Consider the following 26,402-nt stretch of genomic DNA (forward strand, 5'->3'; position numbering starts at 1 on the left):
AACAGCTGGTGGACTGATACAGCTAAACTTGGACAGTTTTGCGGAGGTGAAACTTTATTTTACTAACAGTACCGCTAAATCTTTTACAAATGCTTATACGATATTTGTTCCAGATTGTAAAAATGTGCATTTCATACTTTACTGTACTGAAATCGGTCTAATCCGCTATAATTAATCGAAAAGTTAATTCCAATTGTCACTTGTTTTAATGAATGTACATACTAGGTGTATGCACAACAGAATAACAAAAGCTATATAAATCACGGTTATTTATTCTATTTTTCTTATTCCTTTAGCAATTCCACACATTATAAATTCGTTTATCTACTTACGAAACATTGATGCGTAAGCTCTCTCCTTCACCCTTTTGATTGTTCGCTGTCATCGAGCAGCATTTTGTACACATAGAAAACAATTATAAATAATTAAAAAAAATATTGTTTGTATTTTTCGCATGATATACATATGTAACACTCTGACAGATGTAAGTCGTACTGGTACATTGGTTACCTAAGGTCGCAAGAATTGTTCCTTCTGATTTTGCAAAAAATTCAACTCCTCCCTTATTGATAGCTGATGGACTGGAGCAAATGAACTAAGTTTTGCTAAGATAAACTTCTAATTTAGTAACACTACTACATACATTTAAAAGTATTTAAATGCCTTCAATATAGCGATGTTACGGTACCCAGTAAGAACTGTGACTGCCTGTTTGCTTGTAGCACGAAAGTCCACTTGCTATCGAATGGTCATGAAATACTAGAAGCCATATTAATTTTTCAGATACATTTAACAGATTGGCTTACCTGTGTACTTAACGCGTATCAATTATTTCCGCCGTTCCCGAGTGCTATATTGATTTTAACTGAGTACGCGATATTCTCCTAATTTCAAGGGAATAATGAAAACAACATTAGCGATAAAATAGAAGGGAAAGTGGCAAAGAAAGTAAAAGCAATGGCACGAAGTAAATGATATCTCTTTTAACAAGAAAAGAAAGTGCAATTTGTCTCATGCATTAATGAAACGTTTAAGTCCTTTTATATATTCACCCCGATGATCAAAACTTTAACCGAGACTGTTGAACCAGTTTGTTTATGGACGCCAAACTACTGGAAGTACTTTATCCTATCAATGTGAATCACAGTGCTGGATATATATAAGTACATATATACACATATATTCTTCCTCTATTTGTTTAATATGGATTTGCAAGTACTCGTAAAGCAATACCTCAGCGTGACCAAGATGTACGCATATATCGTTGGCGTATGGCCGTTTATGAGTCAGACACAAAAAATTATTCGTCGCATATATATAATTTCCGTAGCAGTCAGCGCGATTATTACACAGGTGCATTATATTTGTCATAAAAATGGTGTACCAGTGGTGCAGTATACTGCACAAAATTGTATATACGTAACTAATTTTTCTTTTGATTATTTTGTGAACTTTGAAAACACATTATATTAATTATCGCACAAATATCGTATTTTGCATGATAGCATTGAATGAACGGTCAATATGGATATCGATCTTAGGTCGCCAAAGTCGTGGTGTTCTTCAGCATTCAAGGCTTAATAGACCAAATTCCGTTTTTGATGGTAGCCATCGCGGCCATGGTGAAGTACAGTAATTATACGTTAAACGACAGCAAGGTAAGCAAGTTGAACAACTAATAATAACAAAGAAATATTATAGATCAAGAGAATCAGTTATTACAATGAATATTGACAGTTCAAGGATTTGTTCAACAGCATGGTAAAAGATTGGCAAGCTAAGAAAACGCAAGAGGAAGAACGGCTTATGCAAAAGTATGCTAATAGAAGTGTATTCTTCATATCTATATATATACGTAAGCAGACAATATATTAATTTATCCTCGACTTATTTTAAACTAAGCATATGATACTAGACATGTCCAGTGTATTCAGTGAACCAACCTATGTAATAAATTATTCTTTATGTTGCAGTTAACGCATACTTTTGTACATCAGTCTTCTTTTTTTTACCCCTCATGCCACGCTTGATGGATATATTGATACCCCTAAACGAGTCACGACCTAGAATTCAGATGTACCCGGCTTACTATTTTCTCGATAACGATGATGATTATTATTACGTTATCATGGCGTATACAATTGTTACTTTGCTGGTGGCGATGTCTATTTTCATTGCATCAGACACAATTTTGGTGTACGTAGTGCAACATATTTGTGGACTACTCTCCCTTGCAGGGTAAATTTCATTATTTTACATATATCTTTCGATTCTTGCATAAGAAACAAAATCATACAATGATACTACTTGATAAATGAATACATTGATACGTGCAACATTGACAGTAATAATTACAGATACCGTTTCAAGCGTTGCTTGGATGACTTGCACTCGTTAACAGACAATTGCAAGATCGATCATGCGAAAATGTATAAGAAAGTATGTTACGCCATTAACACTCATCAACGAGCCCTTGAGTTAGTATGACGACATCGATCAAAATGACGTTCTCTCAGTTTGTCCCGTTTGTCTTGTATTTATGTGGGTTTGTATTTATTCGTCAGAATTTGGAGCTTTCACGATTTCAAATTATACAGTTATCACTGTTATACATGCGCTGTGTTCTTCGTAAAAAATGATCCAAAACTATTATCAGTAAACTCATCATCATCATCAGATCAAAAGCTTATACAGTGATAACTGGAAACACTTGCTCGTGTTGAACTTGAAGTTGAAAGCGTTCAAATCAACTGTTTGAGTGCAAGACTAAAACGATTTGTTATGGATGACCGGCAAAAGATTCTTGTTTAGATAATCAATTTATTAAATTACTTTAATAGTTGTAAATCGAGGTTTAACTGCAGGTTTCTCAACGAAATCGAGAACGCTTACGTTATCAATCTCTTTATACAAGTTGGCGTGGTAGTTCTGTCTTTTACCATCACGTTGTTAAAGGTAAATAATTTCTACCCCCAATGATCCTGTACAAATTACCCAGTCTTACATATAGGTCATTTAAATAACAGGTAGCTTCGATAACGTGGTCAATGGATACATATCCGTATTATGGATACGTAATCGCACAATTCGTGCACATTTTTTTCCTAACGGTTCAAGGCCAATTCGTGATTGACTTGCATGACAGTATTTATATAAAAGGGTGAGTATTTGCATAGATTAATTGATAATAATTATTAATAACCGAGAAATGATATTTATACAGATATGAAAATTATTGGTACAATGGAGACATTAAAACGCAAGCATTGTTCATCTTAATTCAACGAAGAAACTTAACTCCCCCGTTACTAACAGCGGGTGGACTTATACAGCTGAACTTAGACAGTTTTGCAGAGGTGAAATTTTTTTTACTAACGGTATTTTACTAACAGCCAAACCTTTTGCAAATACTTATACGATATTCGTTCCAGATTGTAAAAATGTGCATTTCATACTTTACTGTATTAAAATCGGTCTAATCCGCTATAATTAATCGAAAAGTTAATTCCAAGTGTTACTCATTTTAATGAATGTGCATACAGGAGTATGCACAACAGAATAACAAAAACTATATAAATCACGATTGTTTACTCTATTTTTCACATTCCTTTAGCAGTTCCACACATTATAAATTTTACACATTTATTAATTTGTTTATCCAGTTACGTAATCTCTCTTCTTCACCCTTTTATTAGTTCGTTGTCATCGTACACACAGAAAACAATTATAAATAATATTAATGGTACGTTCTTATTTCTACAATTGTATTTATCGCTATATGACCAGTCGGACTTGTTTCTCGTGAGCAATGCATCAAGTCTCGAACCCCTGTCCGGTACTGTATAGCAACGACATAAATTATTCTTGTTCTTTCTAAGTGCTGTGCCTATTCTAATGCAAATACAATGTACCGATAATTTTCTAATGGTAAGTGTATTGAAAGTAAGTACGAAGCTGAAACGAAAAGTGTTCATAGTGTCTAGTTTAAAACGTTTCCATTTATCCCGTACATTAAATTATTTCGAACAATCAGAGAGTTTTCCATTACCCTTCTTGTTACGTACATTCATATAGAAGCTGTTTAATCTTCAATCGCTTCATGAACGTGAATCGTTTTGGAGTGCAGTTCTAGAGGATTATTAAAAATTCGTAACATTAAAACTTTGTCGTTGAACGCGCATTTCATTTAACTGTTGCGAATCGTAACGTGTGATCGTTTCACTATTCTTGATTTATTTAATTTTGAATTCGCGAATATGGATTTGCAAACGTTTGTAAAGCAATACCTTGGCATGACCAAAGTATTTGCGTCCATCATTGGTATTTGGCCATATCAAAATCAATGTCAAAAAAATATTCGCCGTCTTTATGTGAACAGTGTGGTGGCCCTAGCGTTGACCACTCAGGTACATATTTACGGTTCATCGTAAAAATGATTTTATTTATTCAAGATGTACTCTCTAATACTGAATAGATAGTGTTCAATCAGTTTTATATCGATTTTAGATTGGCAAAATTGTAGTGTCCCTTGACATCGAAACTATAATAGATCAAATTCCTTTTTTAATGGTTGCGATCGCGGGGTTTATAAAATACAGTAACTACATGTTTAACGACAACAAGGTGAGACAGTAGAGTAGCCAAACAGGAATAAAATATAATAAACTGAATAACAAAAACAGTTGTTTCTTTGAACATTGCTAGTTCAAGGAATTGTTCAACAGTGTACTGAGCGATTGGCAAGAGAAGAAAACACAGGAAGAAGAAAAACTTATGCAAAAGTACGCTAATAAAGGGGTACTCTTCACACTTATATATGCCCGTAAGCAGGCGATACGTTAATCAAATTTGTCTGATTTTGTATTAATGCAATGATTTCTAACAGATTACTTACAAACCTTTAGTATAACTCAAACAATTTAATATCTAATTTAGGTCAAATACAATAAATCATCTCTTGTTTTCACAATGTTGTAGTAAACATATACTTCTGTATTTCTACATTTACACTTCTTCCCTTCATGCCGCGTCTAATGGACATACTGGTACCCCTAAACGAATCACGGCCACGAATTCAGATGTACCCAGGTTACTATTTTATGGAAAATGATGACGATTATTATTATGCTATCATGTTGTACACGATTATATGCATGTTGACCGCGACATGTATTTTCATCGCGTCGGACACGATTATGGTCTATATGGTACAACACGCTTGCGGATTGCTCTCCCTCGCCGGGTAAGTTCCATAATACTCTAATTGTTGAGCAATGTTACTCGCGACTGAATGAACGATAACGATTACAGATATCGTTTCAAATACAGCGTGGACGATGATTCGTGGACAGATGATTACAAAGCTCAGAACGAGAGGACATATAAGAAAGTATGCTACGCCGTTAAAGCCCACAAACGAGCGCTTGCGTTAGTACGACAACGATTAACTAAGTATTTGTATCTTTACTAAATCAATTGATAATTGACAAGCATGATTTAAAAATAGATTTATCAGCGAAATTGAAAACGCTTATGCTTTGAATCTCTTCGTACAAGTAGGCGCGGTGGTTCTATCTTTTACCATCACATTGTTAAAGGTAAGCAATTCCGATGCCGACGATTCTGTTCGAAAACGATACAATTGTATGTAGATCGTGGCAAAACAAAACAGGTAGCTTCTATAACGTTGTCTCTGGACACTTATGCGTATTACGGATTCGTGGTCGTACAGCTGGTGCATGTCTTCTTCCTGACAGTACAAGGCCAATTCGTGATTGACTTGCATGATAGCCTTTATCTGATGGAGTTAGTATTAATTGTACAATGGAGTTTATACATATCCGATATTCTATACATGTATACAATATTCTGATAGATACGAAGCATATTGGTACAAGGGAGACATCAGGACGCAAGCTCTGTTCGTTCTAATTCTGCGAAGAAACTTAACTCCCCCTTTATTAACAGCAGGAGGACTGATACAATTAAATTTGGACAGCTTTGCGAATGTAAGTTGTTAATTAGTTGACAATGACTATCAATTTATTTCAAGTACAACATTCGTTTCAGATTGTAAAGGCGTGCGTTTCATACTTTACTGTCCTGAAATCCGTCTAAGCGTAGCAGTTAAGTAGAAGAATAATCGTCAAGTGTAATTAATTTCAATGTACATAGATAGAAAATTCGTTTAATAAACGATTCAATCACAAGCATCTGTTTTGTGTATACCATGTAAAGAACTCAGCAGCATCGTGAATTATTATTTTTACGATTTTTATTATAATGCAATTATTCTTTTCCCAGAAAAGTATAGGTATGTACGTAATTCTTTAATTAAATTACTTATATATCCTCGCCAATTCCAATATGAAAGAAATCGGTGTAACAAGGGAGGAATGATAGTTGAAAAACTGAAATATATTAAAAATATTACAGTTTTTGTATTCTTATTGAGCGCGTTTATCATGTCCTATCGATAGCCTCTCGGAAACCAACTTCATACGCCAATAACTAAATAATCTAGTGAAATTAAAGGGATTTCTTCCATTATAGTTGGTTATCGCGAGGAAAACAACAAATCTTGACTAGGTTATGTTAGTTCTTGTCCAATAGATTGTAAGGGAAGAAAACGTGGTAATATTTATCAAAATGCAGGTTCCCCCGATATTTATGGAATTACCCTTAGAAGATCAGGTATATAACAATCAAACTGAGTTCAATAATCAAAATTTTATAGAGTTATTTTTAAAATGCAGTAATATGTTGTAAATTTATTTATTACCATGTCCACCTGTAATGTATAGGTTATATTAATTTTTTGATCCGGAAAAAAGATGATAAATGTATCTCCAATTGAAGTACTTTGAATTAAATTCATTTTTATTTAGGCACAAGAACTAAGGATATATTTTAAAAGTTTGGGTGCTGAAATAAGCGAAGAAAAATCTCCCAAAGGCATAGAGGATGATTTGCATAAGATTATTGGTGTTTGCGAAGCTTGTTTCAAGGAAGGAAATGAAAGTGAAATAGAAACTGTCCTGAACGACATTGTATCTATTATGATAGTGGTAAATATTCTACATTTTTAAACGTCATTTACATTTAAAAGTAGCATATTGTTTTTGAATTAGTTTTGTATACTCATCTGTTTTAGATTCCCACAGAACGAGCAGAAAACTTAATATTAGCTTTTTGTGAAAAATTAACGAAAGCACCTGGTTATAAACTTGGTTTAGTGTGTCTAAAAGCGTAAGTTATCTAAACATTTGGAGTCGATACAACTGAACAGAAGGGGTTGAAAAGCATTATTTAAAGTGTTTTATTTTATAATTACAGATTATGGCTATTATTTCAATCTCTTCCTGATGACTCTCCAATGAGATATCATGTTTATTATCACTTAGTTCAAATTGCCCGTAATGTGGATCAAGTAAAAGCAGTTTATGCTGGAATTGATCAGTTGAGACAACAATTTGCATCGCTTCCACCATCAAATGAACAAATGCAGAAATTACTACGGTTACTTCACGAAGTACTTTTAAGTTGTAAACAAGGGTATATGAAATTTTATTATATAATACTTTTATATTGTGCGACTTAACCCTCACAATATCTATTATATTATATCAGAGAACAAGCTGCTGCAGTTATGGTAGAACTCTTAGGCACTTATACAGCAGAAAATGCAGCTGCGGCTAGAGAAGATGCACAGCGTTGCATTTTAGCTGCATTAGCTGATCCAAACACATTCCTACTTGATCCACTGTTAGCATTGAAACCTGTAAGGTTCTTAGAAGGAGAACTCATTCACGATTTACTTCTTGTCTTCGTGCAAGACAAATTACCTGCATACTTGGACTTTTATCAGCACCATAAAGAATTTGTAGAACATCAACTTGGTATGACCTATAGAAAAATTGGAATACGAATTTGTTGAAAAATATACATTGTTTATTATTTTTAGGATTAAATCATGAACAAAATATGAAAAAAATGAGGTTACTAACGTTCATGCAATTGGCGGAAACAAATCCTGAAATGTCATTTGATACAATTCAAGAGGAATTGCAAATTAATGAAGACGAAGTAGAAAGTTTCATTATTGATGGTAAGTACTTAAATTAAGCGTCTCATTGAATGTTTCAACAGTGCATTCGAAACGTATGCTGAATCACGTTCACCCTGCATGAATAAAAAACAAATTTCTCAATTTCATTATTGAAATAGAGATAGTGCATACAGGGTATATTAATGAATCAGTACTGGCTTAGTAAAATTCAATTTTTATTAAGTTATCGAAGTATTCAACATTTATACTATTATTATAGTATTGATTTTACGCACATTTTTAATATAAGAAGGTAAAATAAAATTTGTATATTTCAGTGTTGAAAACGAAACTCGTAAGAGCTCGCATGGATCAAGCTGGCCGCAAAGTTCTTATTTCGAGTACTATGCATAGAACATTTGGCAAATCACAATGGATGCAATTGCGGGACCTACTTGCAGCTTGGAAGGCTAATTTAAGTGCTGTACAAGAGGGTATGAAATCTGTAGCTGCCGCACAAATGGAACTTGCTGCGAAAAATAAAGCTGCTATCGGCCATTAATAGTATTTAACTTATACGTCTGTAATTCATAACTTGCATATACAGATATTGATTGGAAATTAAAATCATTTCATTTTTTTAAATTATTTAATACACAATTTTATATCCGAATAAAATATATGCGTTGTATGATACAGTATTATGTTTACGATTAAATTAGTCACACAGTCGAGAAACTGATGATACATTCTTATACGATTTAGAATTCTGTCATTTTTCGATTTCAAAGAACACATAAAAGATAAAATGTTTCCCGGTAAGATAAATTATATCTCCTGCTTTAGAGGTAAGAGAGAGAAAGATATATAAAAAAAGCTATAAGAAAGAGTGAGACAGATGCGCGGACCTCTCTCGAGAACCCTTATCGCCATCTCTGTGAAAAGTGCTCAAACTGGTCGCACAACGTTATCGACAGCGAAGTGAACTACTGAAACACTAGCGCCATCTCCTGGAGGAGGCTGGAGACTGATCAGGCATTAGTTTCACTATTCTCCGCAGAGATGGGGCTAGTAGTTCTTGAGTAGTTCACTTCGCTGTCGATAACGCTGTGCGACCAGTTTGAGCACTTTTCACAGAGATGGCGATAGGGGTTCCCGAGAGAGGTCCGTCGCATCTGTCTCACTCTTTCTTATAGCTTTCTTATATATCTTTCTCTCTCTTACCTCTAAAGCGGGAGATATAGAATCAATTACAATAAAACTACTAAAATTTACAATAAATTAGAATAAAACTATTGAAATATACATTCTAACAACACAATTTTGTCACAGTAAGAAAACTGTGATGTCAGTTGAACCTTGTGACATGGTTAATACAAAATTATAGTTAACCATATCAGCTGACTCGGGGTAAAAATATAATTTAACCTAATTGTAAAGATCTGAAAAGCTGTCATATTTTGACTGTTAGAAATAAAAGTACAGAAATGAATAATTTTATAAAATCTGTCGTATCAGTAGTAAGTATGAACGCACAATATTTCAAACAACAATTATGTTGTTACACAATTACTTATTTAACGCAATTGTAATGTATAACTTAAGGTTAAGCCAGTATCTCCGGTAAAATACATTTCTACAACATGTATGAGTTTCAAAGATGATTTCCAAAATATAATTCATCCAGACGGACGAGAACCTAATATACCATTGTACGGTGAACGTAACGAAGAGAGTAGAGATGTTAAAAAAGCTAGGTAATACCAGAGATATTAAAAGAAGAGTATAACTCTATATTTTTAAAATTCTAATACATTTTTTACTTTAGATTATTGTATCAGTCTCGTAAGCGTGGTATGCTGGAAAATGGCCTTCTCTTAAGTACATTTGCTAAGAAATATTTGTGTAACTTTGACGACAAACAACTACAGTTATATGATCGTCTTATTAATTTGCCAACAAACGATTGGGATATATTTTATTGGGCTACAGGCGCCAAGCCAACCCCACCTGAATTTGATAACGAAGTTATGGATTTGTTAAAAAAACATATAAAAAATGAAGACCGTCAAGCGAGGATAATGCAGCCAGAATTATGAATACTGTAGTACCTCTTATACTTAATTATTTAGTAGCTTTTAACTTTTACTTTTATTTTATGAAAAAGGAAAAGTTAGACCTGCATCATGAACACTCATTTGTTTGAACATTGAACACACTTTTGTGTGCTAGAATGTACATAGATATGTAGTATTTATTGTAAACATAGCATATAGAATTATAAATAAATTGATCATGTGACTACAGAAATAAATAGTAATAAATATAAAAAGTATCTTTTTAATATCTTATCATATAAAATATGTGTAAATTTTTTTATAGTCATTAAGAATAAATCATTTTAATATAAAACTGTACATATATATATTTTTTTAAGATTTCGTACAAAAATGATACATAATACTGTTGCATTATTTTGAGACAAAATTGCAGAAATGCTAATGTCATATTAGATTGGATACATTGTATCCTAGTAAATGGTGATCATCACACTTTTATAAGTATGAACAAATAATATGGAAAGATATTAAATCTGCATATATCTATATGGATCTGATGTATATGTTTTTTGTTGACTAAAATTTACAAGTCCTGGACCTTTTTTTGAGTTTGTGGCTGTACTCTTTGCTTTTTTTGCTTGTGACCTAACAGAATAAAAATTGTTAAGAAGTAATATAAATAAAATATAAATAAGTTAAATGTATATATCTGCTTACGCCGATGTTGTTCGTTTAAACTTTTTGTTTGCATTTCGATAATTGCCTTTACTTTTGCGTTTTCTACCACCATATGTAGTAGTTTTAGCTCTGGTAGAAGTAGGAATATCATTCCACGTAGCATCATCATCGTCATCGTCGTCATTATTTTCTGCATTCTCCTCGCTTATTAATACTATTAAAAGATATAAATATTAATCTAGTAATTGGGCATCAGTCGATAGAAAATTTAAAGGATAATTCTACAGTAAAATCAAGGAAAAAGTTATGGAATATTACCATATTCTGCAGCATATTTTTGTGTAATATCCAACAGCGCTTTACCATATTTTTCAAAATTCGCTTTAGTTACGTGCGGAATCTGTAACATAGCTTCTTCGCTATCCGGTAGTTTTTGACTCATTGCCCTAACTGCTATCATATTCATAACTGAGGATGCTGAAATGTCAAGTGCCCCAGCAATTCCTTTTATTATTTCCATTAATTCTTTGTAACAACGCTCTTGCAATTCTAAAAGTACTTTATCGGTCCCTTTCGTAACTGTAGATACTGTAGCTACTGCAGTAGTACTGTTATTAGATGATTTCATAGGAATTAAGACCTATTTTGAAACACATTTTACCATATTTTAATGTAATTTATGCCTATGCATCACTCTGAATATTTTAATCGAATCATCTATTTAATATTTCTACCTTCACATTCTTGTTTGTCATGAGTTCACTAGCATTTGGTCCAATTTTTATATAAGCACAAGCAATTTCGTTATTTATATACATCTGCTCTTGTAAATAATCTTTAAGCACCATATGATGCAGTAAACGTTCTATATCGCCTCTATTCCATGATCGGCCATGACCATATATAGGAAGTTTCGTGAGACCTATAGAAATATTTAATATGAAAATATATGATGTATAAAAATCATGTAATGTAAAATTTTAAAGTTTATACCTGATTCCCTTATTTTTTTGAGATCACTTCCCTTATATATGTCTGTAAGGAATACTAAAGTGAGATTACAAATTCTATTCTGATTAATATCGCGTACAGCTTTCAGAATTTGTTTTGCATCATTTGTTGCATCTAACATAGTAAAATCGTCCTGAAAAGTTGTCACATAAATATTAGAAGGATATTTACACAATTTAAACTGATAAACTTTACTGCTTCAAATGCGCTTACTTTACTTCTGCAATTATCGCACGACGTTGATTTGTTAGCTATGCATTGTTGTCGATCGAATATTTCTCCGAAGTAATTAAGTTGTAGCGCTCTGCGACAGTCCGTTTTATTTTCACAAAACGATACCATCTTAAATAAATTATCCATATGGGTCTTTATCACAGCAGGATTCGAGTTGTCTAGTTCGATCATTTTCCTAATTCTGTGCATATCAGCATAATTATAAAATAGAATGCAGTCTGCATTTTCACCATCACGACCAGCGCGACCACTTTCTTGATAATAACCTTCAATAGATTTTGGAAGAGCCGCATGTATTACAAACCGTACATTTGGTTTATCAATACCCATTCCAAATGCTATTGTCGCACAGACAACTTTGATCTAAAGCATGGTTTACAATTAAAAATAATACATAACTAAAAAGGATATAAATAATTACGCAATTTATAATTTCATACTTCTTCTGAAATCCATCGACCTTGAATATCACTCCTACTATTATCCGTAAGTCCAGCATGATAACTTAATGCTTTGATACCATTCCTTTTCATCTGCATTGCATAATCGTCACAATCCTTACGAGATAAACAGTAAACAATACCGCAATCATTTTTGTATTTCGTTTTTATCATAGCTATCACTTCCTCTGAACAATTTTTACCTTTTTTCGCAATTATACTATATCTTAAATTAGGTCTATTAAAACTCGACATGAACCTAAGAAAAATAAATGAAACTTTGTTACAGATTTGTTATAGATTACATACAATGTCTTTTCAACACTGCTGTATAAATAGAAAGATGATAATTCGTTCTACATAGAAGAGTAAGTTAAATGCATAGAATCAAATTCTTTTCAGTCATAATGTGCTTAGTATATTCAGTCTTAAAAACTTTGTATATTAGATATACTTAAAATTATGTTACACACCATTTAGGTGTAGTAAGACCAAGTTGATGCAATATGTCGGTTCTAACTCTCGGCGTAGCAGTTGCGGTTAGCGCAATGATCGGCACTTTAGGATAATTATCTCTAAGACATTTCAACTTCTTATAATCAGGTCTAAAATCATGACCCCATTGACTGACGCAGTGTGCTTCGTCAATAACAAACCTCGCTAACAATTGTCTTTCATACAATGTTGTTAACAAATTGCAGAACTTTTGAGATGCAGAAATTTTTTCCGGTGTCACATATAATAATTTAAGAGCCGGTTCCCTTTTAGAAAGTTCTCTATATATTCCATCAGACTGACTATCTGTTATTCCACCAGACATATGAGCGGCTGGAATCTATACAAAATATAATTAGATAATTAATAGAGCCATAACATTCGACATATGTTTGAACAATTACTTTTTAGTGCAGTGTACTTAAAAACATACTATTTTCTATAATGTACTCACATCAAGAGAAGTAAGTTTTTGAACTTGATCAAGAATAAGACTCTTCAATGGTGAAATTACAATTGATACACCAAGCAGTAAGAGTGAAGGTAGTTGATAGCATAATGATTTCCCTCCTCCAGTTGGCATTAGAACAAAACAATCAAACCCCAACATTGCAGCGTTAATCGCTTGCAACTGGTTCGGTCTAAATGAATATAATCCAAATTTTTGTCGAAATACCTTATAATTTAGAGAATATTATTTATACTTTAATTACTATTAATTTAATTGAAAAATAATAATCGTCAGTTTAAATATTAAATAGTAACCTTTAACATCTCTCGTGAGTGCGGATACGTTAATCCATCGAATTCGCCACTAACGCCATCGTTCTTATAATTACCCGTAAAAATGCCTATTTGGAGATTTGTTTTACTTTTTTTCTGTCCTTTCTCATTTTCTTCATTATTGTTATTTTGTGTCGCAGCTGTTGCAAAATTAAGAAATTTAATTAATACAATGATAAGCATATCTTAATAGAAGATACATTTTTTGTTAAAATCTACCTGGATAATTTGATTTTATATTACAATCTTCACTTAATGCTGGAAACTGTTCAAGTTCTTGAGTTAAACAGTCAACTACATTTTCGGAATACGAAGCATTGCCTACAACAAATCATATTTCATGAACTTCGATCATATTGTAGATAGTAAGTATAAAGTATGAAATTTACCATCTTCATTCAACATATCTATTGTGCCCCAATCATCTTGATCATTCTTGAATTCTTCAGGAATTTGAAATTTGATTTTTTCCTCCTTTTGCTGTACAAGGCATGCACTCTGATTAATTTCAATTTTCTCTGACTTACATATGCTTTCAAAGTCTGTATCTGTATTTAAATTTGAAGCTGTTGTTTTAACATTTATAACTCTAGATTGTTCCTCTTTTTTCCATATTTCTCCTATTCGTTTGGAAACTTCAGAACCCACAGTAGCTTTAATAGGCCTTTTCAATTGAAACGTACTTTTTTTACCTTGAACTACAGAATCATTTGTTTTGACTTGAATAGGGGAACTATGTACAGTAATAATGTTCTCTTGTTCTTCCATTTCTGACTCATTATTCTTGTGCACTGATGAAGGGAATTTTTTTATTACTGGTGAAACTGTGCTTTGTACTTTTTTAACATTAATAAAACTTGATTCTGTATCAGCTAAGTCAGTATTAGGTACAGTGAAACTATCGCTGTCAGAAATACTTAAAACCGATTGCTGATTTAATGTTTCTGATGTTTTAGTTAATACTCGACTATTTGTACAATTGTTTGTCATTACAGATAATTGTTCATCCACAAATTTTTGCTTTTCGTCAGATTTTATATGTGCTAGCTTTGTCTCAACTAAACGTATCTTTGCTTTAACATGTTGATATAAAATTTTTAAATCTTGAAATGTATGAGCATTAAACTGTGGAAATTTCTCTAACACTGGTAATGGCATTTGACTAATGGCAGTGTAGAATTTTTCAAGAATTTCTATTTGAAAATCCTTCAAATCTTTACATCTGTCTTCTAAGTCATTTTTTGTAACCTAGAAATAATTTAATTATATAAGTAACAAATCTTTGACATCAAGAATATGCATGGGGGCGTATCTGACTTTTCATGATATATCTTCCACACATTCAAGATGTACAAGATAAATATCTTAATTTGTCTAAAATTTAAATCCTCGTAATTTACTATCTTTCAAGTGAATTTAAGACATTTTAAAACAAGAAATATCTATCCGAAACATAAATCATCTAGATAAAAACTGAACAAAACAAACATCTGTAAGCATTTTGTGCTACTTATCTTACATAACTGTATCGTATCTCTACTAAAAAGAACTAAGTAAAATGAAGCTCAATAATAATTATACACATTAATATTTACTGGTATTGGAGACATCATTGGTTTTCCTTTCGCAGATTGTATCCATGGATCTAATTGCTTTCCTAAGCCTAAAGGTTTTAAACTTAATTTAAAATCTGGTCCTATCCACCCCTTCTTAGGAGTTCCTCTGGAGCTATGCTTAAAACTTGGACTGTTACTATCCGAATCTGATATTATAACATTTTCCTTTTTCTGGAACTTTGAGGACTTTTTTGGAGTTCTTAAAATATCACTTTCACTTATATTTCCTTCTTGCATTTTTTTTTCATAAACATTGTTACTCTTAGGAGACATTTCCAAAGATGCATCATTAGGTATTGATGTATCTCCTTTTATAGGTGAAAAACTATGATTTGACGTTGCTTTTTCATAACTATCATTGAGAATTCTTTGCCTCCTATTCAAACTTAAAGTTGGCCTTATTATGTCATCTTCGCTGTCTGATGATTGAATAATTTTCATTCTTGAAAGTTTTGGGTTCCTAGCTTGAGCTGATTTCCCATGACAAGTTTCATTTGTATTTAATTCCTTCCCCATGGTATCTTCTGCATGATTTCCTTCCAAATTCTTGTCATTCATTTCTTTAGTACTTTTAATAGCATTGGTAACAATTGAATCATCGGAACTATCCTAAAATATATAATTATATCATAGTACTGTATACCTAACTGAAAAGAAGTCTTATCGGGTGATATTGTATTCTTTTCACGAGAGTTCTTGTCAGCGATATATTATATAACAAAGTATATATATTTTATAAATGTAAGAGGAAGCTGCTTACAATACTTATAATGGAAGTTATAGCATTAGCTTTTAACTTTTCTTTATCGAGAGATTCATCGTTCTTACTTGTATTCAAACTATCATTAATTTCTAACTTAATATTTGATGATTGTGGAGTACTGCAAAAGAAAATAATCTGATTGTTGCATTCTAAATTTAGTAGAACTAAAAGTACAATATATATACTCTTCACATACCTAGATTGTGCATTACGTTTATTTTTCATACGTTGAAGAAAACCTTGAAACGTAGGCTGAATCTCATTTTGACTGATTGGAATTTTTCTTGACATCTTTTTAAAATTTACGCGAACGTAAAACCGCTTCAGAATAATGAAAGTACGTTTGCGAATTGTTCAATAAATGGAAAATAGATTACAATTGTTACGATATCATTTACACGCATACATAGAACGTAATACTGACAGAAAACACAATGTAAAATAAACAGAAATGATTAACAGAGCATTTTTGTTATACATCTTTTATAATATTATAGTTTTTATCATTATTCGTAACATAAATAACGTAATTAAACCCTAATAACCAAATATTTAAAAATTCTTATACGACACACAAGAGCGTTAATCTTTCTTATTTACAATATTTCAATCATATCAAGCAAGATCTTATTTTTGTAATTTTACATATCTTCTTTTGCAACACTGTCGCTTATTTTCCACATTCTAGGCGCCAATGTTCATCATAAACATCATTTAGTCTGAAGTTGGCGAGATAAATGTCAGCAGCTGATGTAACCAAAAGTAGGAACTTAGTGTTTTCTATATTTAGAACCATGTCATTTGTATAATATTTCCCATATTATTTTAAAACATTGTGCTTTGTTTTGCAATAGTCTATAATTTTATATAATTATAAATACTATTTGTGACAAATTAACTGTTATTAGTTCTATATAATTATACTTTTCCCGTAGCAATAATCCCTATACAAAACGGATAATTATAAACGACACTTCTATTTACAGCTTACTAGTGATATTCAAATTTGTTCTAGTAATAAAAAATGGATCGCTTTTGAAACTTTCGTATGAAAAGTTTACTCTTAAATCGAAGAGGGTTAAAGTAATTAATAATTGTGAATGAATATAATATAATTCTGTACGAAAATTATTCGTGAAATACTGTTTACTGATATTTATCTGTAAAAAAGCAACTCTTCTGAGAGTAAATTATATGTATGAACTCTAAAGTATCGAATAACCAACTGCAAGGTTTTTAATTTTTAACTAATGTTTAACGAATAAGGTGTCATTGGTTTTTTCTTGTAAATTATGAAATCATTTGATAATCGTTGAAATTTATTTAAAAAGGGTCGAACAAAATTTATAAACATTATTGTCTATCATGAACAAACCAAGTTTTACAATAATATGTTATCAATATTTAATGTCAATGAGAGAAAATAATTTTATTGATTAATACTTGTGAAGTATTATTTTTCTCTCTTTATTCTAGTATACGAAGATAAACATATATAGAATACGAAGGCATTAAATATATTGAATGTTCAATGAACGATTTCCTGAAATTTAATGAAATGATTGATAAACTCAAGGCCTTTAAATTACTAGTCTACCCTTGTTATATAGCTATGTCAATCACTAACAGTATATAGCATGTAGAAATACGTATGAGCATTTCAGTTGCAGTGCAAGAACTCTATAGAATAACTTGACATATAAGTGAGACATATATCTGATATATTTCAATGTTTTGATAGCTCATAGGTATATATATATCATCAATATCTGTAATACACTATCAATTTTCAATTTATTATTTTAAGTACATCCATGTAATTATTATACCATTATAACAATTCATATTATGTAGGATACAATACGTATTGTTCGTTTGTTGAAATATATTAGGAAGAAATAGATCATACTTATCGAAAGTAAGTTTCAATATTTTTGATTATCACAGTTTTCTAAGAATATTATACTTAAATGGCATATTAATACAAGATAATGGAACTGGGACAATCGTGTCAATAATGTCACTATTAGTCCCATAAATTATCTGTCCTTTTTTTTCATATGAATAATTCAAGAAGTTCATATGAATAATTCAAGAGTTGTATCATTATTGCAACAAATGACCTATACATGTACAAGATGATATCCATATACACTTGTTACAGATAATATTTAAGCATGGAACAACAATGTAAAGAGCCGCATTTAAATATAACAATTAACGAAGATGAAATTGTTGATGGCGCCAAAGAGATAATTAAGAATATTAGACCAACGTGGCCTTTGGATAAACTGCATTTTAAGGTAGAACATTTTGTAAAATGCACTGGAAAATTGTATAGCATCTTGCTGTACACACGTATGTTCTTATTATTCATTTATTCAATTTATTATAGCTTCAAAAACATGTTTCCTGTAAATTTTTTAATAAAATACAAGTTGTATTTAACTGTTTACTGTAAGTATTAATATTTGTTATAACATTATGTTTGACTTTCACAGTTACAAACTATGTTTTCAACTGGGTACACATTTAAATTGTTAAATAATGTTTTATGATAATGGAGCAGGGAAGAAGTAGAGTCATCATTTTGCTATCTGGTATTCAACTTTATCTGCTGATAAGGAGTTTATTTACCTTTGAGTTTGCTGTCTAGAATAACACATATAACTGAAATAATACTGAATACTTCTTTAGCAGTAATTGTTTTGTATATTCTGATAACTATAAATAAAATCTATTTACGACATAGAATATAGTTAAAATAAAAATAATAATTTTATTAAGTCATAATGTATATTGAAATACTATTACAATAAACTGTACTTTCAGATATTTACAGATGGGATTACAAATAAACTAATAGGAGTATGGTTTTCTGGACATTACAATGATATGGTATTGGTAAGAGTTTATGGGCATAAGACAGATTTGCTCATTAATCGAAAAGATGAAACAAGAAATATTCGAGTAAGTGGAATGTTAAGAAAATATAGAAATAATAAATGTACATAAAGATGTATGATCAGGACAAATTAATGTTTTTTAACAGATACTAAACAAAGCAGGATTTACACATTCTATTTATGCTACATTCAATAATGGTTTAGCTTATCAGTTTATTGAAGGTAATACTCTTACAATAGAAACAGTAAGAGACCCTTATGTATATACATTAATTGCTAAGAGAATGGCTGAAATGCATAAACTTAAACCTGATGACGCTGAAATAGCCAAAGAAGCCTGTATTTGGAAGAAGTTGGAGCATTTTATGGAAATTATGCCAAAAGAATTTTCCAATGATACCAAACAAGCAAGGTAATATATGAAAATGAAAAAATATTGCAGTCACATAATGCGTGTATTAATTATACTATTCATTTTAGGTTTGAGAAACTAATAAAGCCGTTTGCTGAGTTAAAACAAAATTATCATCTATTGAAAAAGGAACTTTCAAATTTGAATAACGAAGTAGTTTTCGCTCATAACGATTTACTTCTTGGAAATGTGCTTTATAATCAAAAGGAAAACTCTGTTACCTTTATTGACTTTGAATATACCGCATACAATTATCAAGCATATGATATAGCCAATCATTTCGCTGAATTTGCCGGTAATTTAAATTACATTTCACTTCTCGATTACGTGAACCACTAGTTGCACGTAATTTTTTTCCTTACATAATTGAAATTTGCATAAATCTGGTAGTATAAGTACTCTGAAATAGAGTTACTTCCACTATTTAAGGGACAACTTTATATGTTTAGATACAATTTTATAACTAATATAATTTAAAATATTTTTAATTAACAATTCTTACGTTAATTACGTACAACTTAATTTTAGGCATTGACAATCCTGATTATTCTTTGTATCCCGAGGAACAATTACAAAAAGCATGGATAAATGTATATCTTCAGGAATATAATAATGTAAACTGTGTACCTGAAAGTGATATTAATTTACTGTATTCACAAGTAAATAAATTTGTCCTTTTATCACACTTTTTTTGGGGTTGTTGGGGACTCATACAAAGTGAACATTCAACAATTGACTTTGACTTTTTAGAGTAAGTATCGCGCAAAGTTTACATAGAGAACAATTTATAAGTTTTGAACTGCTTTCTGATCATATATTATGCCTCTGTTTAGAAAAAAAAAAGTAATTTTTCAATATTTTTTCAAACTATATTTACATACAATACTTTGTAGGTATGCTTCCATACGATTTGATGAATATTTTAAGCAGAAAGAAGAATATCTTAGCACGGAATTATGAAACTAAAAGAAATTTATCACATTTTTACTGTTATATATTATGAAACCAACATTCCATGAAATAGCTTTATTTTTTAATATTTGCCTTACTATTTTTTTACTATTACTATGTTTTTAAGAAAATTCCATAGGAAATGCAACATTCAATTGCAACATTGTTTTTATATACAAATGAATATTTTTAATCACAATAATGTACATAATCCTGTTATAAATTTATGTAAACAGAATCTTATACATATATATATATATATAGACAGTATTATATAGAGTACAAAAGAAGTAATATATATCTTTGCAATGTAATATATATATATATATAGTTATATATTAAAAACATAACAGAACATATATTGTTTTAAATTCATTTATAAATACAGATAAATTCCTACATTATTTCTTTGATGCTTTCATTTATTTCTTGATCATTTTCAGAATGTTAATATACGCCGTAATTTACAGCGAAAAGCATTGAAAAGGTTTTACATTGAAAAGCAAAAATTACAATAGTAGATCTCGTGAAATTTTGTTTTTAAGTCCCAAATAGTTTACCCACTAAAATAAGTTATTTTCGCTCCAGTCAAATGATGTCTCGTTGGCAGCATACGGTATTATTTCACGAACAAATATCCGTTTTATCAAGACTGCTCGTGATCGTAAAACGGGAAAGAAATTGTCCAACAATGAAATGAAATTTATATCCTGTTTAGATAATTTGAAGTAACGTCGCGTTTGTGTTTGCACACGTGTATGTATAAGTATCATGCTTGTTCACTGTTAAAACCCAGTGTCATATGGTAAAGTCGGTCAATTGACTAGCAAGTATGTTTTTGTCTGGGGTGATCACGTACGCATTTGTACGCACCTATAAATCAGTGTTTATTTTTAGTAAGGACTGCGAAGATTTTCAAAAATATTTGTAAATACGTGCGTTAGAATCGCGAAATGTAGAGAATCGCTTACTACCGTCTGCACGTGTAGCCAACGCCAGTCTCATTTGCACGGGAATTACTCGATATTGATATTTAAAACTACCTCCCCGTATGATGAAAACGAGCTCTCAGACGCAAATATATTCGACGAGGCACAAGCTTCGGTAATTCGTTTACTCGGCTTTCAGTGTGTGAACCTGTCACGAATATACGAGTCAACTCACCGTACGAATCGGATGGTAAACTGATTAAGCCCACCCGAATATATAGATAACGTGCTTGTTTTGTTTTCTATTGCTTCGAAAGTAAATAGCTCATTTTAAGAACAGTTTCTTCACGCCGACTGAACGGAAACAAACGTATTCGGGGTTTAATAATAGCGTTAACTCTGCTGTGTTACAACAATCTATTTCTCAAGTCGAACCGAGTATTATACTTTCTACTGTTTCGTTCTAATTATTTACGAAAGCCTCGATTAATTCTCACTTCGGAAATCGAAAGTGATCAAGGAAACGATCCTCGAAATATATTTCAAACATTAGGAGAAGCATCAAGTGTACCGCACGCACGTACGATACGAGCCCCGGCATTGTGAAACAGTGTGCGCTGGTTTTTCAAGTTTCTTTTTTAGAAAACGTTATATATACTGATTGTATAAGATGCATATGGCATGCAAATGTTTAAACGTGTCCATAAAATCGAGGGGCACTGAACTGCAGAAGATAAACATCGATGATATCGAATTGACACTCGACGAACAGAACGACAGTTTTTTTCAACAGGTAAAATATCTTTCACTACGATACACTGTTACAAATTTTCCGCGTAAAAGATTCCGTTTCAAACCAATTAATATTTATATCAACACAAATGCCGTATACGTAATATGTTTTTGTGAAATATTTACAGCGGTTCTTAAGGAATTTATATACTTGACAGAATAGCTGATGAAATTGTGTAATAATTTGCGATTTTTATTTTCATAATATTTGTACATTTATCGATTTTAATGTGTCATTAAACTATTCCAATATGATGCAGCCAGTTTATATTGGAAGTGCTTATTTTACTTGTAACAGAATCTTGCAACGGTATCAGAACTCGAAGGTATCACTAAGGAGCAACCGGGTTTGGTAGAGATAAGAAGTATAGGATCATGGGTTATTCACCGTTGTTACAATTGTTTAATGTATACACATGCTGTGCACAGAGAGTATGGTGCTGCTTTAGTTCTTATTAATACTGATATTGTTGTAAGTCTAACATTATTTTTTTAGATATCTATACTTTAAACATATATTTTATCAAAGAATTAAGATCTCTGTTAACATCTCTTGTGTATACTTTATTTTAATTTTGATGCATTACATCTTTTTTGTATTGCAGACTTCATCCGAAGAAATAGACAAATTAAAATCCAATCCAGATTATAGTCCGGTATTTAGAATAGTAATTGCCCACAGTACTCTGGATGAAATTGATTATCTTCAACAACCTACAAAGTTTTCTGGTAAATTGGTAACATTTATTCAATAGATTGAAAATTACAGTAATCTTACAATAACTGAGCAGAATTGTAATAATTCAAAAGTGTAACTTCTACAAAATATTTGGTGTTATGATTTTCACTTGTTCATGCATGTATTATTAATTATATATATTTCACTTTATCTATCCAGTGTCACAGTTACCCAATAACGTACAAGTAGCTTTGGGTGGTCTCCAACAACAACTCGAAGAAGCTGTTCAAAGGCAGTCTGCAGAAATAGAAAATAAAATTCGTGCTTTCACAGCTGAACAGTATCATTTATTAGACCAGTTTCGTGAAAGAGCTCATAACGAGCATAGATTACTGACAAGGTTCATTATCATTTAATTTAATTTATTTTATTATTTTACAAAGTTATGTTTTACAATGCCATATTTATTCCTTAAAATACTCGTATTATTTCAGGATGATCTGCAAAGGAGAAATGACTAGATTAACGAGTAATATAGAAACGCCTCCTACAACTCCAGACAGTTTTACAATAAGTTTAACTACCTCTACAACAAATACTGTTAATACAACATCTCAAGTAATATCAAATGAGACAAAAATTATTACAGGACCTAATGTTAAACATGAAACTGATGCTAAATATTCTCCTAATCCTCTTGTTGTAAGTCATTGTTTTTAAATTACTTAAAAGATATATTTATGAGTAATTCCAATTTTCCAAATAATTGTTTAATATTTCTTCAGAATGGTAGTATAGATAAGAAAGAGCGGTTATATTTGTACACTAAGGATTCAAACAGTTTCGATACAGAAGCTTTGTTTCCCTTGGAAGGAATGGAGGACACTCTTAATACTGATCAAGTTCAATCATCAGAAGAAGGGTCCGATACAGATGGTTAGTTTAAATATCAGTTTCTGGAAATATGAATACATTATGGTTCGTGTGCTCATATTTGTGTGATAATGTTATTGATATTATATTTAGATTCAGGTCAAGATGAAGGTATTCACATACCAAGAGGACAAAGAGGTGGACATCCTACTTTAGCTAAGTCGTTACCAGTTAGTGTCCCATCTTTTCCATCGTTCGTTCGTAGGACAGTTCGGGATCAAGATGATGATCAGGTACAAATATGTAATATACCTCTTATCATTTAAATCTGATCGCTTTTACGATAGAGTTATCGGTAATTTTATAGTATAGCAGACACTCGCATGACACGATGGATATCTTTTAAATGCGTTTTACGAAAATGTGAATTTATTTACTGTGTTACACGTGCATAAATTTTTAACCGTGTTATATAAGAATGTATCGTGCTTATTGATACGAAAGGTAAAATACTATTCCAGCTTTCAAGAGATCCACATGATCCACATAATATACGAGCTTCAATCAAAGCTCTAGCAAAGAGCGTTCATGGTGACACAGTATTTGGAGACTTGCCACGTCCTCGTTTCTCTACTCAAATCTGACTTTACAACAGTTTCAAAGAACCGGAATAAGTTTTACGTTGGAAATTTAATATACATATATATAAGGTACCTATTATCCGTAATTGTCTTTCAGTGAATGCTAATGAGGGGTTGATATAAGCAAAGGCAGAATAAACATAGAAATGTATGGAAGTATTGACATTTCGCATATTTTGAATATATTCTAGAGCAAAAGAAAATTATTTCAAATGTTAGCTTTGTTAGTTTGTTGAGTTTATAAAAGAAAAAGATTTTTCATACCTGCGTATACTTGAGGCTATATTATACTATAAATGTGCTATATATTTGTTACTGATCACGTATAATGTATAACGTAAAAAAAGAAAGAAAAAAATACTTAGAGTTCAAGGATCAATACAATGTGTATGAGATTTATGATGCTATATCTGAAGTGAAGTTGTACTAGAAAGAAATTAAGAGTAAAGAAAGTTTCTTACGTATCAATTAGTGATTAAGCTACTAAAATCATAATTTTACAATAATAGTTGTTATTTTTACAACGTACTATATACTATTGATAGGTGTAGGACATTTCATTATAAGTTACGTCATTAACATCGTTCATAAATTACTCTTGTAGACTGTACTCATGTCATACATAATGCTCTACTAAATCAAGTCGATTCTTTATACAAACTGCTTTTTTATAGTACAAAAATTCACTCGAAAAAATTACTCACTCTATCATGAAAATTTTTGCGTTTAATTCAATTAAAAATAAGTATAATGATCGGGGATGTTTATCTAGAAAAGATGTAGTCTTCGTTTCATGTTTATTATGTGATAATGTATCCGTTAATGTGTTTATTTTTTTAATCAATTGACCGTTCAATTATGAACGAAATGCAATTTATATTTAAAAAAAAAAAAGGTGTACGTTAGGCTTTCAGGAAACGTTTCCACTGATACGTATGTTTTTTTGTCAATGCGAAAAATATAAAGTTGATCTTTTACAATAGTACACATATATATCTACATTAATATGCAAAAGTGTATGTGAAACATACAGATAAAAAAAATATATATATAAATTTGTTTACGTACATCTTTGTATAAATACGTTAAATTATAAATGATAGATATTTGGATAGATATTAGTATTACTTTACTTTTATATTTTGAATTTGTGCTTTGAGCCCACTTGCTGTGTTACTTTTTTATAGATTTATATCATTAGTTCTTTAAGATTTGTAATTTTTGTACCAATTACCAGTATCATGTGATAAGCAACAAATTACGGATTAGAAACAATGAAGAGAATTAGTACAAAAACCTACGTGGCTTTTCTAATCATGTAATGCTCGGTTATAAAGTTGTATATGAATGTTCTATTGATCAAAGTGTAAAATCTAAGAAATGTCCCAGAAATGTCAAAAATGCTCTATATCGCATACAAAAATTGATTAATGAGAATAAAATGTTGCTGTATGAAAAAATAAAAAGGTGTAATAATATTGAATTATCACCAACATTTATATTTGTTTGTTTAAGGATTATACACCACTCGTGTGACAAATTTTTATAGCATTACTACACCTCAAAAGCAACAAAAATACTCTCTCTCATCTTAATTACATAATTTTAAAGTACTGCTGATTAAATAAAGAAATTCCTTAATTTTCATTGAAAAGGAAGAGTCAGATAAATTATATCTCCCGCTTTATAGGTAAGAGAGAGAAAGATATAGAAGAAAGCTATAAGTAAGAGTGAGATAGTTGATACAGACCTTACTCTAGAACCTGTGGCGCCATCTCTGTAAAAAGTGCTCAAACTGGTCGCACAGCGGTACCGACAGCGAAGTGAACTACTGAACACTATTAGCGCCATCTCTTGGAGGGTAGTGAAACTAATTACCGACCTAGCTTCAGCACCCCTCTAAGAGATGGCGCTAATAGTCTTCAGTAGTTTACTTCGCTGTCGGTACCGCTGTGCGACCAGTTTGAGCACTTTTTACAGGGATGGTGCCACGGGTTACAAATAGTCAGTGTGACGTTTGATTGTAGTGGTGACTAGTGCACATGTGTGATCACCGCCAAAGTAGGTGAGCAGACCATTCGGGACTTTGATT

At 31.3% G+C, this 26,402-nt stretch overlaps 8 protein-coding genes and 1 long non-coding RNA gene across 12 annotated transcripts in view; 7 read left to right on the forward strand and 2 right to left on the reverse strand.

The window, feature by feature from the left end:
• The window catches only part of LOC143422297 (uncharacterized), a 346,242-nt gene that overhangs the window by 153,132 nt on the left and 166,708 nt on the right, over positions 1-26,402 (reverse strand). The gene's annotated exons all lie outside the window — the stretch shown is intronic.
• On the forward strand, positions 1,204-3,389 carry LOC143422361 (uncharacterized). The gene is made up of 8 exons (XM_076892935.1): positions 1,204-1,353; positions 1,542-1,658; positions 1,738-1,855; positions 1,974-2,238; positions 2,358-2,477; positions 2,865-2,955; positions 3,027-3,160; positions 3,224-3,389. The coding sequence occupies exons 1-8, from the start codon at positions 1,204-1,206 to the stop codon at positions 3,387-3,389; spliced, it is 1,161 nt and encodes a 386-aa protein (XP_076749050.1).
• Positions 4,257-4,909, forward strand: LOC143422362 (uncharacterized). Its single transcript, XM_076892937.1, has 4 exons — positions 4,257-4,406; positions 4,507-4,623; positions 4,705-4,797; positions 4,886-4,909. The coding sequence occupies exons 1-4, from the start codon at positions 4,257-4,259 to the stop codon at positions 4,907-4,909; spliced, it is 384 nt and encodes a 127-aa protein (XP_076749052.1).
• On the forward strand, positions 5,147-6,131 carry LOC143422289 (odorant receptor coreceptor-like). Its single transcript, XM_076892845.1, has 6 exons — positions 5,147-5,242; positions 5,311-5,427; positions 5,507-5,597; positions 5,672-5,805; positions 5,876-6,008; positions 6,070-6,131. Exons 1-6 carry the CDS (start codon positions 5,154-5,156, stop codon positions 6,115-6,117), a joined length of 612 nt encoding a protein of 203 aa, XP_076748960.1. The 5' UTR covers positions 5,147-5,153; the 3' UTR covers positions 6,118-6,131.
• Positions 6,554-8,695, forward strand: Eif3m (eukaryotic translation initiation factor 3 subunit M). Its single transcript, XM_076892724.1, has 7 exons — positions 6,554-6,693; positions 6,888-7,067; positions 7,154-7,248; positions 7,336-7,554; positions 7,630-7,898; positions 7,964-8,107; positions 8,386-8,695. Exons 1-7 carry the CDS (start codon positions 6,649-6,651, stop codon positions 8,607-8,609), a joined length of 1,176 nt encoding a protein of 391 aa, XP_076748839.1. The 5' UTR covers positions 6,554-6,648; the 3' UTR covers positions 8,610-8,695.
• LOC143422290 (succinate dehydrogenase assembly factor 2, mitochondrial) lies at positions 9,425-10,379 on the forward strand. The gene is made up of 3 exons (XM_076892846.1): positions 9,425-9,567; positions 9,653-9,804; positions 9,876-10,379. The coding sequence occupies exons 1-3, from the start codon at positions 9,535-9,537 to the stop codon at positions 10,144-10,146; spliced, it is 456 nt and encodes a 151-aa protein (XP_076748961.1). The 5' UTR covers positions 9,425-9,534; the 3' UTR covers positions 10,147-10,379.
• Positions 9,992-16,646, reverse strand: Blm (Bloom syndrome helicase). The gene is made up of 15 exons (XM_076892766.1): positions 16,324-16,646; positions 16,125-16,245; positions 15,344-15,973; positions 14,138-14,996; positions 13,968-14,069; positions 13,731-13,888; positions 13,420-13,641; positions 12,944-13,305; positions 12,471-12,729; positions 12,010-12,393; positions 11,779-11,929; positions 11,520-11,707; positions 11,104-11,425; positions 10,825-10,999; positions 9,992-10,752 (listed from the first exon to the last, which is right to left on the reverse strand). Exons 1-15 carry the CDS (start codon positions 16,416-16,418, stop codon positions 10,635-10,637), a joined length of 4,146 nt encoding a protein of 1,381 aa, XP_076748881.1. The 5' UTR covers positions 16,419-16,646; the 3' UTR covers positions 9,992-10,634.
• On the forward strand, positions 17,625-20,642 carry Eas (ethanolamine kinase 1). Of its 3 annotated transcripts, none has more exons than XM_076892822.1 (7): positions 17,625-17,875; positions 18,292-18,430; positions 18,960-19,097; positions 19,180-19,445; positions 19,514-19,740; positions 19,974-20,196; positions 20,339-20,640. In XM_076892822.1, exons 2-7 carry the CDS (start codon positions 18,305-18,307, stop codon positions 20,403-20,405), a joined length of 1,047 nt encoding a protein of 348 aa, XP_076748937.1. In that variant the 5' UTR covers positions 17,625-17,875; positions 18,292-18,304; the 3' UTR covers positions 20,406-20,640. The 3 variants fall into 3 exon arrangements, with proteins under 3 accessions (XP_076748937.1, XP_076748938.1, XP_076748940.1); XM_076892823.1 differs by lacking the exon at positions 17,625-17,875 and adding an exon at positions 18,523-18,584 and having other exon boundaries at positions 18,358-18,430; positions 20,339-20,642; XM_076892825.1 differs by lacking the exons at positions 17,625-17,875; positions 18,292-18,430 and adding an exon at positions 18,629-18,727 and having other exon boundaries at positions 20,339-20,642.
• On the forward strand, positions 21,225-25,776 carry Pras40 (Proline-rich Akt substrate 40 kDa). Of its 2 annotated transcripts, none has more exons than XM_076892805.1 (8): positions 21,225-22,118; positions 22,416-22,589; positions 22,723-22,846; positions 23,016-23,196; positions 23,291-23,498; positions 23,582-23,732; positions 23,829-23,962; positions 24,191-25,776. In XM_076892805.1, exons 1-8 carry the CDS (start codon positions 21,996-21,998, stop codon positions 24,311-24,313), a joined length of 1,218 nt encoding a protein of 405 aa, XP_076748920.1. In that variant the 5' UTR covers positions 21,225-21,995; the 3' UTR covers positions 24,314-25,776. The 2 variants fall into 2 exon arrangements, with proteins under 2 accessions (XP_076748920.1, XP_076748919.1); XM_076892804.1 differs by having other exon boundaries at positions 21,226-22,118; positions 23,823-23,962.

Source organism: Xylocopa sonorina, chromosome 3 (assembly GCF_050948175.1).
Source record: "Xylocopa sonorina isolate GNS202 chromosome 3, iyXylSono1_principal, whole genome shotgun sequence".
Classification (NCBI taxonomy): Eukaryota; Metazoa; Arthropoda; class Insecta; order Hymenoptera; family Apidae; genus Xylocopa; species Xylocopa sonorina.

Bases quoted from the DNA above. Each gene is read 5' to 3' on its own strand.
- LOC143422361 (XM_076892935.1), top strand. From the start codon at position 1,204: ATGGATTTGCAAGTACTCGTAAAGCAATACCTCAGCGTGACCAAGATG. The intron at 1,659-1,737 runs GTAAGCAAGTTG...GAATATTGACAG, and splicing joins ATACGTTAAACGACAGCAAG to TTCAAGGATTTGTTCAACAG. The intron at 2,956-3,026 runs GTAAATAATTTC...TTTAAATAACAG, and splicing joins TTACCATCACGTTGTTAAAG to GTAGCTTCGATAACGTGGTC.
- LOC143422362 (XM_076892937.1), top strand. From the start codon at position 4,257: ATGGATTTGCAAACGTTTGTAAAGCAATACCTTGGCATGACCAAAGTA. The intron at 4,624-4,704 runs GTGAGACAGTAG...GAACATTGCTAG, and splicing joins ACATGTTTAACGACAACAAG to TTCAAGGAATTGTTCAACAG. The intron at 4,798-4,885 runs GTACTCTTCACA...GATTTCTAACAG, and splicing joins AAAAGTACGCTAATAAAGGG to ATTACTTACAAACCTTTAGT.
- LOC143422289 (XM_076892845.1), top strand. From the start codon at position 5,154: ATGTTGACCGCGACATGTATTTTCATCGCGTCGGACACGATTATGGTC. The intron at 5,243-5,310 runs GTAAGTTCCATA...TAACGATTACAG, and splicing joins GGATTGCTCTCCCTCGCCGG to ATATCGTTTCAAATACAGCG. The intron at 5,428-5,506 runs GTTAGTACGACA...ATTTAAAAATAG, and splicing joins GCCCACAAACGAGCGCTTGC to ATTTATCAGCGAAATTGAAA.
- Eif3m (XM_076892724.1), top strand. From the start codon at position 6,649: ATGCAGGTTCCCCCGATATTTATGGAATTACCCTTAGAAGATCAG. The intron at 7,555-7,629 runs GTATATGAAATT...ATATTATATCAG, and splicing joins CTTTTAAGTTGTAAACAAGG to AGAACAAGCTGCTGCAGTTA. The intron at 7,899-7,963 runs GTATGACCTATA...TATTATTTTTAG, and splicing joins ATTTGTAGAACATCAACTTG to GATTAAATCATGAACAAAAT.
- LOC143422290 (XM_076892846.1), top strand. From the start codon at position 9,535: ATGAATAATTTTATAAAATCTGTCGTATCAGTA. The intron at 9,568-9,652 runs GTAAGTATGAAC...GTATAACTTAAG, and splicing joins TAAAATCTGTCGTATCAGTA to GTTAAGCCAGTATCTCCGGT. The intron at 9,805-9,875 runs GTAATACCAGAG...TTTTTACTTTAG, and splicing joins AGAGATGTTAAAAAAGCTAG to ATTATTGTATCAGTCTCGTA.
- Blm (XM_076892766.1), bottom strand. From the start codon at position 16,418: ATGTCAAGAAAAATTCCAATCAGTCAAAATGAGATTCAGCCTACGTTT. The intron at 16,246-16,323 runs GTATGTGAAGAG...TTTCTTTTGCAG, and splicing joins AAACGTAATGCACAATCTAG to TACTCCACAATCATCAAATA. The intron at 11,930-12,009 runs GTAAGCGCATTT...ACAACTTTTCAG, and splicing joins GCGATAATTGCAGAAGTAAA to GACGATTTTACTATGTTAGA.
- Eas (XM_076892822.1), top strand. From the start codon at position 18,305: ATGGAACAACAATGTAAAGAGCCGCATTTAAATATAACAATTAACGAA. The intron at 19,446-19,513 runs GTAATATATGAA...TATTCATTTTAG, and splicing joins AATGATACCAAACAAGCAAG to GTTTGAGAAACTAATAAAGC. The intron at 19,741-19,973 runs GTAATTTAAATT...ACTTAATTTTAG, and splicing joins TCATTTCGCTGAATTTGCCG to GCATTGACAATCCTGATTAT.
- Pras40 (XM_076892804.1), top strand. From the start codon at position 21,996: ATGCATATGGCATGCAAATGTTTAAACGTGTCCATAAAATCGAGGGGC. The intron at 23,197-23,290 runs GTTCATTATCAT...GTATTATTTCAG, and splicing joins GAGCATAGATTACTGACAAG to GATGATCTGCAAAGGAGAAA. The intron at 23,499-23,581 runs GTAAGTCATTGT...ATATTTCTTCAG, and splicing joins ATTCTCCTAATCCTCTTGTT to AATGGTAGTATAGATAAGAA.